Here is a 14,851-nt window from a genome sequence, read left to right as displayed (position 1 = left end):
CCAAGGTGAGAGTTCTTAGGCAAGTAGTTTACTTGGCAGTTAAGGGGAATATCATAAAGGAATGGGAAAATGACACAGAAAAAGGAAGTTAAGTTAGTCAATAAAGAGGGAGTTGGCCAGGCGTGGTGGCTCACGCCTATAATCCTAGCACTTTGGGAGGCCGAAGCCAGCAGATCACCTGTGGTCAGGAGTTCAAGACCAGCCTGGCCAACATGGTGAAACCCTCTCTCTACAAAAATACAAAAATTAGCCGGGCCTGATGACAGGTGCCTATAATCCCAGCTACTGGGGAGGCTGAGGTGGGAGAATTGCTTGAACCCAGGAGGCGGAGGTTGTAGTGAGCCAAGATTGTGCCACTGCTGCACGCCAGCCTGGGCAACAGAGCAAGACTCTGTCTCAAAAAAAAAAAGAGTTATCCAGATATTGCCTCTTAGCCACTGACGTTACCACTGAGGGTGCAGATGTAGAACACATACCTGAGTTGCCCTGCCTGAGGGTGAGGGAGCTGGGATGTTTATAGGCACCTGCCTATCAGTGGTTGAGAGATTCACCTGGGGTGGGAGGGAGGAGCTTTGATTCTCCAGCACTTTTGCCCTCATGTCCCAGCAGGCAAAGCAAAAGAAAGCTCTTAGGTGAATAACTGTAGAATTTGGGAGTTAGAAGTGTTAATAGTTTGGGCAAGGGATCCATGGCTCCCTAGACATCTGCTGCAGACCTGTTTGCTGGGATCCTTGGAGGACAACCAGGAGTTGATGACTGGTAACCAGTGGGTCTGAGTGTCTGGGATTTGGGGAGAGGCCTCTGCTAGAGATGGATATTTGGGGGGTTGTCAGCATTAAAGCCATGGGAAGGGGTGAGATGGCCAAGGGAGAGATCATGGAGTGAAGAGAGAAGAGGACCCAGAATTGAGCCCTAAAGACCATCAGCATGTAAAGAGGTCGATGGAGAGAAATGAGCCACAAAAAGAAATAAGAAGGAGCCAGCAGAAAGGTAGAGGGAAGACCAGGTGAGTGTGATTTGGAAGAGGGATCTGGAGAAGTCAGAATGATGAGGACATCACCATTGCTGAAGGTACCCACCAACAGAGTGAATACTCTGAACATAGTTCCATTTCTTTATTTCTTTTCTCCTGAGCCAGTGAGTCAAGCTCCTCTGGCCTCATTTTATTTGGGTACGGTTTACCCCACTGCCCAAAAATGATCTCCTTATTCCCTAGAAGCTACCTAGGAGATGTCTAAGGGATCTGGGAGCAGAACTTACCTCGCTGTCAGAAGACTGGTGTACATCACCATGTAAAATATTAGGCTGAAGGCTTGCTCAGGGTCTCCCACAAAAATACTGACCCACCAGTGGGGCTTAAAGAGATGTGAAAATTCATTTTGGTTGGAATGTACCTTCCCCATGTGAAGACTTTTTTGTTGTTGTTGTTGTTTTGTTTTGTTATTGTTTAATGTGTCTAAACTGAAGAGATGGTGTTCAAAATCCAACATTTTAGTTGCATGCCACGGGCAGAGTGACCCCTGTTGGCCAGCTTGAGAAACGCAGGACCAGCCTAACAACCTTCCTTGGTCCACTCTGGAGTCCATCAGAAGTGGAGCACTCAGCCTAAGTCAGGCCCTTACAGAGGGAAAAGGGCCATTTACTGAGTGCCATGGAAAAAGGATGAACCCAACTTGGCACCAGTCACCCACATCCCCGCCTTCTCAGTTTGGGTCCTAGAAGTCCTCAGGATGGACAAGGCTGGCTGTGATGGCTGGGTTCTGGCTGTGATGGCTAGGCTTTGGTGACCCTGGGCTCCCATTCCTAATGATGTGATCTTCTTTGAGAGGTCATTGGAGGAGAATTGGGTCTTGAAGTAATGTCCATAGTCTATACCGACAGTACATGCCCACAGCTGCCCTGTTGTGACCAGGGCTCAGACTTTTTATATAGAGTGCTCACTGCCCTCCAGGCCCTACTGCCAGAAGAAGGCTGGCCATGAGTTGGCTGTAGCATTAGTTTCAGGTACTTATCTCTCATTGCATTATTTCCTCCTAAAGACCTGGTCAGAGGAACAGGGGATAGTAATCATTATTGTCTCAGTCACTTTATATTAGTAACAAGAGACTGGCTTTGCCAACACTCAATATCAAATTATCCTTCTGCCAGCTCTCAGAGAACAGACAGAGTTACCCCTGATTTGTGGGTCATTCAAACCAAAAATTACTTAGTATTTATCCTAAACATGTGCAATTTTTATGTTTCCATTTCCACGGGAACTTGGTCTTAACAGTATTCTGTTGGAAGTCTCCTTACCCAGGCTAATCTCCGAACTGTTTCTCTTGATCTGCCTTCTTGTTCTCAAGTGAATCCTCATGAGCAGAGCCCTAAGGACCCCTCTCCTCCTTAGGATGACAAAAGGATCCCCCAGCCCCACGTTAGGAAGCAGGATCACAGTGCTCCTTTTAGTAGCATCTTTTTATTTACAAGACACTGCTGATTCTGTATTGTTCTGATTTTAAGGTAAAACAAACCAGAGATTAAAATGATTTTTAAATGGACAGTTCTTTGTCCGGTTTTTAAAAACTCTTATTTGATTGGTGAGGATGGAAACTCTGGATCCCCTGGTTCAGCACTCCTTTCCCCGCAGCCCTGTTTGGCTGGAAAGGAAAGAGTGGGGAGAGGGCTATGGTCAAAGAAGATGCCTGGGGAGAAATCACAAGTGGGAGGGGCAGGGGGAGGCATTTGGGAGTCCAGAAGTTGGAATGCCTCAAGGGATGCCACGAGATAAGGTTGAGCCAGGCCTGGGCCTTGAATGCCAGGCAGGAGGCGGTGTGCGGGTGGGGCGTGGGTAGGGCTGGAGTGGAAGGGTCATCCTGCCCCACCCTGCCTGATCTGGCCTGGCCTAGGGTGTGGGAAGCTTGCCCCTCCTCCTCTCTGGGCCGGCGGGCAGGCCTCATTCGTGCCGGGGGCTCCAGCCCAGGCGGGCTGGCGAGATGAGAGGAAAAACATGCGGTTTGGTGGGCTGGACATGGAAAAACAAGCCAATTAGGAGGAAAACAAACAAACCCTGGGCCAGCGGGGGCATATGCACGCATGCACACGCACACACGGCCCCAAGTGGGACCCAGGGACACCCTGTCACAGGCTGACACACAGTCACTTGGGTGTCTCAGGAGCCCCCACAAGGGGCAACCCAGCCTGTGTGTCCAGAGCCTGTTACTGTAACCTATGTGCACAGGAGCTTTTGCTTGCACACTCTTTAACATGCACTCACACGGTGTTCAGTTCATACATGTGAACATGCTGGGAATTCCGGGCACCCTCCCACACACATAGTTTGCAAAATACATTCAGTCTCACTAGGCTTCAGCACATATGCACTACCTCATATATGAGGTCTAGCTGTCACTGCGTTCAGACACAATGGCACATTTACAGGCACTCTTATAGAGTGCCTTGGCTACACAGCCTTGCACATAGAGACAGTCTCGAAATTGAACAGCCTCACCCTGAGTCACGTGCAGACACAGTCATCCAGTCCCACACAGCCTCCCATCATAGTTACACAACTGCCCAGAGTCTCACAGTCACACACACAGAGCCTCTCACAATTACACACAGCCTTGCAATCACAGCGTCTTAAAAACAGCTTTTCTTCCAACTCGCAACACACTCACAACAGGCATCCCGATCCCACACTGTCCCACAATCTCACAGCACCCCCACCTCCGCCCACCCAGCCCCTCAGCTGGGCTCCAGCTGCAGCAAGTCACTCCTTTTCTTCCTTTTGTTTTTCTTTCCTCCTTTTCCCTCTGAGAAACCTGGTCCCTGTCAGGAAACCCAAGCCCTTCCCTGCTCAGGGCCCAGGGCCAGGCAGGAGTAGCCAGATGACAGACAAAACCCCCAGTCAGTCCCCCACCCCCCACCCCACCGTGACCTCCCCAGTCAGGGAGAGGAACTGGCGTGAGGGGGAGGTTGGAAGGGGAGGCTGGTCTGAGGGGGGAGGACAGTCCGGGAGTGGAGGAGCCTGATCAGTAGGGAGGCTGGTGGGGACGGGGGGGCCTGTGAGTCCAGTGCCTTGGCCCGCTCTGCCCTCCAAGGAGTCCCGGGCAGCAGGGAGCTGACTCTGCAGGCTCTGATCCCCACCCCACCCCCATGGCCCTTCCCCTTTGAAGCTGGGGGTAAGGGGGGCGGTGGCAGGAGCGGGGAGTGGAGGCTTCTCGGCCGACCTCAGAATGTCCTTTCCTCCTGGGGTGGCTGCCAAATCCAGCCTGGCCAACAGGCCCCCAGAAGGCACTTCCTGTGTCCTTGGCCGCCCCCCACCCCACCCCCAGACAGAGTTCTGCACCCGTGGGCAGACAGGGAAGGGACACTAAAGACACACAGGATGAACATGGAATGACACGAGATAGACATAGGGCCCAGAAGGCTTCCCAGGGGAGGCTGACAGTGGAGAGCAGAACGCAGATGGGCCCTGTGGGGTCTCAGCTGGGTCCTGTTCTCCCTGGCAGGCCTGGGGAATGGAGCTGTCTCCGCCCACAGCATTGCTCCCTCCACCTGCTGCCCTGGAGCTCTCCTATTTGCCCTCTCTGCCCCCTCATCGATTCTGCTGCAAAGCCAGATCTGGATCCTGGGGGTTCTGCCCCGGGCCCCTCCCAGCATCACACATACTGGACATGAACATGCAATCACATAGAGTCACTCATAGTCACGTGCACACTGTGGATGGAAGCCCACTGTTCCCCTGTGTCACCATGGCCACTCTGCAAGCATAGACATGCACTCCCCTTCACTGTCCCTGGCTTATTGAGCTGCCCCCCTCCCATTTCCTGTCCACCTGTCAGGCTGGGGGCGGGGGAGGGGGGAGGCACAGGAGGGAGGTGTCAGTGTCCCTGGAGCCACAGACGGACATTCCTTGCCTGGGTCAGATCACATAAGCTGCCTCCTTCCAGGAACCTGAGCCGCCTGTCCTCACGCCTTACCCAATGCCTGAGGGTGGAACAGCTGGTTTAAGTGCTCACGGCAGCAAAAAGAGTTCGGGTTAGACAGCAGAAAGGACTTCCCAAGTATGCGCGCGTGTGTGTGTGTGTTTGTGTGTGTGTGTGTGTGTGTGTAGCCCCCATCCTGGGGTTTAGTCCCAGCTCTAGCTTGCTATCTGACCTTAAGAGGTTCCTATCCCTCTCTGGGCCTTCTTATTCCAGAGAGCAGCTGCTTACCATGTAAAGGGCTTCTTAAAGGTGCGACGGAGATGCTAGGGGCTGGCACCGGGGTGAGGTACACACAAAGGGAACAGCAGCTTGCTTTCCACAGGCACTGGAACACACACACATACATAGACACACAGATTCACACACATCTGAATAGCTGCTCCTACAGATCCCTGGTCACTCATTTACGTTACATAGAAACATGCATGTAGCACATACGTCTGCACACATACATCTACAAACACAGATATGCACACGAGCAGCCACTCACTTCTGCTCCTGTGTAGCCACCAGGCCTGTCCTTGTGTCTCCATCTCTACTGAGGGAAGTCTGGGGTATCTCTTCTCCAGGAAGTGACCCGATCACTCCGGCAGTCGGAGGACCTATTCAAGACTCCCCTCGTCTCCGTAGCAGTCTTCCTCTGGGAGTGGACACAAAGTGGCAGGAGATGTGGGGCTGGGGCCGATTCCCCCGGACATCACCTCCATCCGGTGATTGATGAGTTGAGGCCCACAGCCCCCTGCTCCCCACGGTTCCTGCCTCCATTGAGCAGGTGGAGGGGGGGTTCCCTGTCCACACAGCCCTTGTTTTTTTTTAATTAAACATCTGGCTCTCTGTGGCCTGGGAAGCCTCAGACCCTCGCTGACAGCCTCCCCCCAACAACTTTGGCATCAATGATGGCTTGAAGGGGGAGAGCTGGGGCTCTGGGGCCCACCTGTCCCCACACTAGTGAAGGGGACTGGGAGCTCCAAGAATGCCCTGACCATGCTATCTTCACCCCCAGTGCCGCCACGGGAGCCCGTGCTCAGCTGCCGCTCCAACACTTACCCCAAGGGCTTCTACTGCAACTGGCATCTGCCCACCCCCACCTACATTCCCAACACCTTCAATGTGACTGTGCTGTGAGTAGCTGCGCATGTAACCCTGGTCCAGCCCTGACCTCTGACCTCTCCCCCATCCCTCCACCATGCCCTCAGTCCATACCCTAGCCCTGTCTTGGACTTGACCTTCCCTCAACCTCTGCCCCACCTGACCCTTGATGTTGGTAACAGTACCTGGGCCTCACCTCTCCCCAGGCACGGCTCCAAAATTATGGTCTGTGAGAAGGACCCAGCCCTCAAGAACCGCTGTCACATTCGCTACATGCACCTGTTCTCCACCATCAAGTACAAGGTCTCCATAAGTGTCAGCAATGCTCTGGGCCACAATGCCACAGCTATCACCTTTGACGAGTTCACCATTGGTATGTGTGGTGGTTGATGGGGGAACCTGCTGTGTATTCCAGTGGGAGTGTAAGTGGATGTGTGCCAGAGGCACATGAACATTGGTGGGGATGTCCACATGCATGCACGTATATACATGGCATGTACATGACTATGCACATGTATGTACAATATGCATATTTGTGCACATATATGCATGACATATACGCACCTGTGAACGTGTAAGTTAATGTCCTTTACCTGAAGGACCAAGAGACCTGTCCAGCAGCTCTTCCTATCATCTTTCTGGCTCCCAGAACATGCAGCAGGGGGAAGGGGGGACAGGCCAGGCCAGACCCTTGTGCAGCTGCAGCCTCCACCGCACTCCCCCAACTCTAATGGCTTCCTTACGGCCTGTGATGAATGAAGTGTCAGAACAGGAGACAGGACTGGGACAGATACCGCCCTCCCCTGCCTGACCCCCCATCCCAGCCAGACTCTCTACCTGCCCCTGCCCTATTCCAGGCAGGCTCTCTGCCTGCTGTTCCCCTGCCTCAGCCAGACCTTCTGATTGCCCCTGTCTTCTCCCCCAGACCCCATGGCTGGATTCCTAATCAGAGTATTTCTACATAAGCTGGGCCCTTAGGCGCCCCATCAGATCCCCAGCCTACCTCCAACACAGATCTGCAACACCTGTGGACTCTTTTACCCTTGAACCAGATCTTAGTTTGGAACTGGAAAAGTTGAAGTGAAAAACCAGGCCTGGGGGAGTGTGTGGTGCTGGTATAGGAGTGTGTAATTCAGGTGATAGTGGGGGTGACAGTGGTAACTATGGAGGCATCACATGGGCTTAGTTACTGGGATGTAGCTTGAGAATAGGGTTGGGATGATGGGATGGTGAGATGAAATTTGGGATGTTGATATGAAGAGTTGGTGACAGTGACTGTAGTGACAGTCATTGGTGATAATGGGGATGTCAGACTTGGAAGTAATGAGATCATTGTCTATTGTGGTTGCTAGAATTGACAACAGAAAAGAGGCATGGTGACTATGATGATGACAATGGTTGGCAATATGAGAAGGTTGGCATGGTGGCTGGAGTTGACAAAGTGGGTTGTTGCCAAAGATGAGTGTAGTAATGAAACTATGTCTCCTGAACAGTGAAGCCTGATCCTCCAGAAAATGTGGTAGCCCGGCCAGTACCCAGCAACCCTCGCCGGCTGGAGGTGACGTGGCAGACCCCGTCGACCTGGCCTGACCCTGAGTCTTTTCCTCTCAAGTTCTTTCTGCGCTACCGACCCCTCATCCTGGACCAGTGGCAGCATGTGAGTGCCCTGCCCTGCCAAGATCCTGGGTGCCCAACTTAGAATCATGTGGAGAGTGGCACCCATATCTCAGGAGGCAGCAGCTCCAGTGTGAAACCTGATGCATCAGACTCTCCGGGAGGTGTGGGGGACCAGGTGGGCCTGGGAGAATGGATGGAGCTGAGGCAGGTGTCCTTAGGTATTCCTAGTGACCCCTGTTAGTACAGTAGGAACACATATGTCCTTTGTGGCTCCCCAAGGTAGTGGAGAGAAATGCAGGAAGGGAGATGGTGGGCAGAACAGGCAGGGTGCCCTTTTAGTCCTGACCAGGCATCTCCCTCTTTACACTCTGGCCCAGGCTCTGGGCCTGTGCCGGCCTCAAGGGGCAGGAACGTGCCTGTCCTCAAGGGCTCCCAGATGTGCTCAAGGAGTCAGGATCAGGCAGTGGGATCAAGCCTGGTCCAGGGTGGGAGTTCAGGCATTGACTGGCATCAGGACTCCAAATTCAGACGCAGCTTAGGGGTCAGCTTGAGGTTATGAGTCGGAAGGTGGCCTAGGCCTGGAGCCAAGCAGTGGACAAGCGTCAGTATGGGGTCAGGTTATGGTCCGGATCAAGCTATGATAGAGAGCTCTGGGGAGCAGCCAGAGGTTTGGGTCAGCCAGAGGTTTGGGAGGTTGCTTTGAGAGTCCTGGGCCCATAGTGTTGTGGCACTCTGTGTGGCCAATGAGGCCTGTGGGCTAGCAGTGGGGTTGGGAGGGTCCTCCACGGGGCAACCCAGGCTGGTTCCTGGGGGTCACCTTGTACTCCCACCTCATCCACCAGGCTCCATCTCCAGCTCCTCATGCCCTTATCCTGTCTGGCCTTTAAAGTGCGTAATTCGATTCCTGGGTGCCTGTCCGGGATGCGGGCCTGGCCCCCACAAAGGCTGCTTACACACTCACATGTTCCCTGACAGAGTCCGGAGTCCTTCCCGCCTGGCCAGCTGCCCGCGCCTAATGCATTGCTAATAACCAGGGTCTAGTTTCACAAGCCCCCCTCCCCCGCTAACGAGCTACAGGCAGCAGCCCCGCGCGTCGCGGCGCACACGACTTGCAGTGGACCTGGCACACCGCCCACCACACACACAGGAACATGCACACATGCACGGCTCCCAGCAGGAACCATACACCATATTAGTGTGACTAACATGCCAAGCCCCTGTGCAAAACTGACCCTCACACTGAGGTGAGAAGAGCAAAGTGTGCAGCCTCCGTGGCAAGAACACAGGTAGCCTGTAGTGTATCCTAGCCCCATTCTGTGTCTCACTGGCATTGGGGTTGGTTAGATTTATGATTCTTTTCAGCTAAAGTTTTGCTCTGAACAGTCTGTTCTCCCCGATCCTTGACCTTGGGAGAGGCAGGTGTATGATTTGGAGGGGTATGAAGGGCAGAGCAGGGAAAAACACCATTTGGATTTTCAAGAGGAAAATGCAGACCAGAAATTGCAAAAGAATGGGCCCTGGGATGCCTGACAGGGCCTGTCTCAGCACAGACAAGGGGGAGGCAAGTACTGGGACATAACATGGGTTCCCTGCAGCTCCTGCCCTGGCCCTAACTCGGCAGGGAGGCCTGGAGGGCATGTCTGGCATCTGCTGCAGCAGACCATGGAGGACTTCGAGAGAGGTGAATGCCAGTGACTAGGGAGTTCCAGCCAATTGAGAAGCCTTTCTCTTGAGAGGGAGCATGAAGGGATCACTGATAACCTAGGAAGAAGGATTCTGATCTCGGAGATGTGGACCCCAGAAGAGCACTGATCTCCTGGGGGCCACATTCCTAGAGGTGTGGTACCCACCATGAGCCTGCAATGAGGCGGCAATTTGATCTGTTCCCCATGGTTCCCTCCCTGTGGGGAGAGACTGACGTGGAGGTCTGCAGGCCTAATCCTGGCAGAAAGGAGATGAAGGTAAAGCCAGGGCTATTCACCCAGAGGGCATCTTTGGTGAGCAGAAAGGGTCTGGGGTGTCAGAGGTGGAACTAGGACCCTGGCTCCAGGAGAAGAGGGTCTTTGGGACCCTCCGAACTTCCAGGGCTGGGATTAGGATTTACTGAGCCCAGGGTCTGGGCCCAAAAGGTATCTCACCATGACCCTGACCTTTACCACTGTATCAGGGCCACCGGTTGAGCTGCAACTGGAAAGGCTTCCTGCCCTGTTTGGACCCACTGCGCATGCCCAGACACACATATACACACATGCGCACATGCACTCACAGACTGTCAGGTCAGGTAGCCCAGACCCAAGTTTTCTCGGGGGAAGATTGGAACAGGGACCGAAAAAGCCCTGAAGCCAGACGTGGCCCAGAGCAGCCCCCTTCTCCACCCCCGCCTGCTGCCCCTGTTTACGAGGCGGCTTAATGAGGCGGCGGGTGCCGCTGAGATGAACCAGAGCCCAGCCTGGGCCTGGGAGGGGCGCCGGACAGGCAGGCTGGCCTGGAGGTGGCGGGAGACCAGCAGGATGGGGCCAGCGTGGTGGGGGTGGGGTGGCGATGCCTCCAGAAGGAAATGGAGCAGCTGTCCTGCACCCGCAGCCCCATGGGCTGTCCCTGACCCCTTTCCTCTTCGGCAGGGTGATAACCACACTGAGGCCTTCCTAAGGGGATGCCCAGCTTTGGCCGGGCTGGTAGGTACCCTGGGCATCTGGGAACCTGGGCTCTGACCGAAAGCCATGGTGATGGCACTGCTGGCTGAAGTGTGTTTGGTGCTGTCCTCATGCCTTGGTCCTCGCTGTAACCCTAAGAGATGGATCCTCTCGTGAACACCGTTTTACAGATGAGGATGGCAAGGCACAAGGACACTAAATAACTTGGTCACCTTGCTACTAGAGGATGGGGCCCACTTGGACCTCAGGCAGCCTAGCTCCAGTCGGTGTGTGGAACCTCCCCTCTCAGCGGCTTCTTGGTGGGAGAGGAGCGCGGTGCTACCATCTCCTCTCACCCACTGCCTTTGCCACCTCCAAGCTGGGACTGCGGTCGGTTGGGATTTAGCCAGGCTGGGGGCTGTGAGACAGGAGGGGGCAACAGCAGAGTCGCAAGCACAGGGCAAAGACCTCCTTCAAAGGCACCCCCTGGTGTGTTTCTGGTCTCCTTAAAGATGTCCTTACTCTCCTTCAGGGACAACTGTCTTCCCATGGGGTCTCCTCCCTAAGTGTCCTCACTCTCTGGCAGGAATATTCTCCATGTCCTCTTTCTCCTCCAGGGAAGTCCTCACTGCCCTCAGGGCCCTTCACTCTCCTCTTCCTAGAGGTGTGCTCACTTCCTCTGGAGGGACCTCACTCTTCTGGCCCCTGGGTGTATCCTTACCCCCACCCCATGGTCTGGTGCAGGTGGAGCTGTCAGACGGCACAGCACACACCATCACAGATGCCTATGCCGGGAAGGAGTACATTATCCAGGTGGCAGCCAAGGACAATGAGATCGGGACATGGAGTGACTGGAGCGTGGCCGCCCACGCTACACCCTGGACTGAGGAACCACGACACCTCACCACCGAGGCCCAGGCGTCGGGTGAGCTTGCTCCCACCCCTGCCTCCTGGGCTCTGCTGACTGCCCTATGGCCTGCTGCCTCCAGCCTCTGCTCCTGGGGGTAGCCGCACTCTGGCAGCCACACTTCTGCCTGCCTGTTCAACCCCTGCCATTCCTGGTCCTTGCTATCTGGACGTCCTTGGTAGGGGTCATTGGGTGGAGGGGTCATCTGTGAGCCTTGGGAAGCAGGATCTGCCCAACGAGGAGGCAGGGCCTGTCTAATGGGAGAGGCAGTACCAGTTTGGTATAGGAAGCAGAATGATTTTTCTCCTGAGCCCCCAGATCTGGATGGGACTGCCGCCCTGGCCTTGCCCTGAGTTTCCCCCATGTTCCCCAGAGACCACGACCAGCACCACCAGCTCCCTGGCACCCCCGCCCACCACGAAGATCTGTGACCCTGGGGAGCTGGGCAGCGGCGGGGGACCCTCAGCACCCTTCTTGGTCAGCGTCCCTGTCACTCTGGCCCTGGCTGCCGCTGCTGCCACTGCCAGCAATCTCTTGATCTGGTAGGTGGAGCGAGGCTGGGTGGCAGAGGAAGCCTGAGGGAACCCCCACTCCAGCCCCCTCCCTCATAGGCCCCTACCTGTCTCTGCAGAACCCGGCACCTTGTGAGGATAAGCAGAGCACCTGCAGAGGAGCAGGAGGCTGGAGCTGAGCCTGCAGACCCCGGGTTCTATTTTGCACACAGGCAGGAGGACCTTTTGCATTCTCTTCAGACACAATTTGTGGAGACCCCGGCGGGCCCGGGCCTGCCGACCCCTAGCCCTGCCGCACCAAGCTGGCCCTCCTTCCTCCCTCAGGGGAGGTGGGCCATGCAGCTAACCCACCCACCAAAGACCCCCTCACCCTGGCCCCTCGGGCTGGACCCTCCAATGCCAGCGACTCCCAGGAGCCCTTGAGGGGTGTGAGGGGAGCCTCTCACATCCAATTTCTCCTCCTGCCCCAGCCTCCTGTCTATCCCAGGGTCTCTGTTGCTACCATCAGATTATAAGCTCCTGATGCTAGGGGGGCCCAGCCATCCCCCTCCCCCCAGCACCCACACTTTTCAGTCCCCTCCGCTCTGCCCTGTTTTGTATACCCCTCACCTGTCCCTGCTCCTATCCCACAGTATTTAATGCCCTGTCAGTCCCTTCTAGTCTGACTCAATGGTAACTTGCTGTATTTGAATTTTTTATAGATGTATATACAGGGTGGCGGGGGTGGGGGGTTCTCATTAAACGTCACCATTTCATGAGTTCTTGAAACAGACCCACTTTGGGAGAGTACCCCCTTTCTATGGACCCTGCCCCTTCCAGGCCTGGTGGAGGAAAGAAATTGTGTTTGGGGAAGGTGGAGAGAAGCGTTCAGCTTTCAGGCCATGTATCTGGTAATGGTGTTGTCTACTTCTTGGGGAATAAGGCTTCCCTGGACCAGAGTTGCAACCAGGGAAAAATGGTGGGAAATGAGAGGTCCCATGCGGGTATCTGGTAAGTCCTGGAGGCTACTGAAGTCTTGGCTGGGTCAGAAGCCTTTCAAGGGTCACCTCCAGAGCTGCCTTCCTTAAGTACCCAGGCCTGAGCCCAGTGCATAGGGCTATAGAGATGGCAGAAGGGGAGGGTCAGCCTTCATCCCTGGGGCCAGGGGGTGTGCGTGATCCCTGCCATCCAGGAGACATTCCAAGAGTGCTAGAAGGTCAGGCCTAGGGCCCAGCCAGACCACAGGGGCTCAGAACACAGAGTGTCCTGGGCCTGGACAGGCAGGGGGTGCTGCCTGAAGGAGGAGGCTGCTTAGAATGTGACCAGGGAAGGGACCTAGACTTGGGCTGGAATGACAGAGGCTTACTCCCAGGGTTAGGTTATAGTCGGGAGTCAGTGTGGAGCGGGAGAGGGTGGGGCTTTGGCTTTACAGGGTGATCAGTCTTTGGTCCAGTCTCATTCCCTGCCCACTCCTTTCCAGTCCCCAAACTGGGGCTCTGGGATCCCTCTGACTTCTCAGAGGAGGATGCTTGGCTGTCCCAGCCCTACTTAGGTCTAGAACCGGCTCATAGAAGTTTTCTTACTGAGCATAAGCAAGCATTCTCAGCTTGGAATGCCTGGGGCTGGGGCCAAGTAGGGAGGCCCTGTGACCTGGAGGCGGGGCTGAAATGGTAGGTCAGAGCTCCGACCTGGGGAACCAGGTTTTGGCCTTGCTCTGGGTGTCTGGAATAAGAAGAAGGGGGTAGAGTTAAAGTCAGGTCCATACCCACTGGTGCACAGTTGTGTCCTGATACACTTCCAATGGCAAGCACTGAGCACCACACCTCCACAGAGCCATCAGTTCTCCCATGCCATCACACACATTCTCCCAGTTCAAACCCTTGCCCTTGGAGCAGGCTCCAGAAATGGACACCCCTTCCTGGGATCTCCAGGCCCTCCTGGGATCATGCCCTGGGAGGGGGCACTGACAGTGCCTCAAGCACTGATGAGTTCGGCCTGGACAAGACACAGTTCCAGTGTTGGTGCCCGGTGAGGGGCTCCAGAGTAAAGTGGCCGGCTCCTACGGGTTAGAAGAGAGAGGGGTGCTCTAGGTGGGAGACCTATGAAAGCAAAGGCCTGACATCAAGGTGAAGCCTGTGGCTTTTCAAGCTGAACAGCTCCAGCTATGGAAGTACAGGGCTCTTCATTCACAAGAGGTTTCCAGGATGGACATCCTGAGAGGTGGCTGTGGACCTGCTCTGAACCCTAAACCCTCAGTTCGGCCTGTGGATCTGGTCCCTGTGAGGTGTGGCTCAGCCGGAACCTATGCTCCAGGTCCAGCATGAATAGAGAGAACAGGGGTCACCAACTGTCTTGCCAAGAACATTCCTGGGTTGTGCCAGAACTTCCACTCTCATCTTTGGGGTGGGTTGGCTGAAGTGAGGAGTCTCTGGCCTGTGCTGCCTTTCCGTCTTAAGAGCCCTGGTCAGCACTGACCTACCCACCGCCCACCCAGAGCTTGGGCATCAGCAATCTGGCCTCCATTAGCAACATGGGAAAGCAATTATGTGGGGCCTCAGGAGGAGGGGGCAGAAGGAGGGGAGGGGGCCTGCCAGAGCCTCAGGCCAATGGAGGGGAGGACTGGAGCCTCTATCTCTCTGCCCCCAGCCCTAAGAGAGAGACTCTGCTCTGCCGCAAGCCGAGGGTGGCTGGAGGGGCAGCCTCATTGCCTCTGACTAGACAACTGGCCTGGGCCTGGGGGGTGGTCACCCTCCTTGTGGGTCCTGGGCCCTTGGCCTCACAGAGGCTGTTCATCTTGGAGGGTCTCAGCTGCTGGCTGCCACCTCTCTCTAGCATGGTCCCTCCATATCCAGTTCCCACAATGGTTCTGGGGAGCTAGGCATAATAAGTATAGACATCAGTTCTTGGAGCTAAAACAATCTGGAGAATTAAAACAACCCTGAGGCATGGAGGGAAGGGGAGTCTGGAATCCCAGACCCCAGGTGCATTACGGCCCCCCACTTCTCTTTGCTCCAATGATGCACTGGGGCTGGGCTGCGGCTCTAAGTACTGGCCTATCAGCCTCCTGCCCACTTGATCTCTCCTCCCAGTGTGGCTCTGCCCCATTGTTACAACTCTAGACCTGTCTCTGTGCACCCCCACCCC

At 55.3% G+C, this 14,851-nt stretch overlaps 1 protein-coding gene across 4 annotated transcripts in view; it reads left to right on the top strand.

The window, feature by feature from the left end:
- Positions 1-12,498, top strand: part of CNTFR (ciliary neurotrophic factor receptor) — a 39,376-nt gene extending 26,878 nt beyond the window's left edge. For 3 of the 4 annotated variants that reach the window (XM_074394996.1, XM_074394997.1, XM_039475126.2), the window contains 5 exons: positions 5,974-6,091; positions 6,266-6,432; positions 7,553-7,716; positions 11,054-11,234; positions 11,590-11,762. In XM_074394996.1, coding sequence (XP_074251097.1) covers positions 5,974-6,091; positions 6,266-6,432; positions 7,553-7,716; positions 11,054-11,234; positions 11,590-11,762 — 803 coding nt within the window. Of the gene's footprint in view, positions 1-5,973; positions 6,092-6,265; positions 6,433-7,552; positions 7,717-11,053; positions 11,235-11,589; positions 11,763-11,847 lie in introns of those variants that run through there. The other variant, XM_003943836.3, reaches the window with a different exon arrangement.
- Positions 12,499-14,851: the final 2,353 nt, after the last annotated feature.

This window comes from Saimiri boliviensis, chromosome 2 (assembly GCF_048565385.1).
Source record: "Saimiri boliviensis isolate mSaiBol1 chromosome 2, mSaiBol1.pri, whole genome shotgun sequence".
NCBI lineage: Eukaryota > Metazoa > Chordata > Mammalia > Primates > Cebidae > Saimiri > Saimiri boliviensis.
Note: the sequence above shows the minus strand (reverse complement) of the source record. Positions and strands in the feature narration are given on the sequence as shown.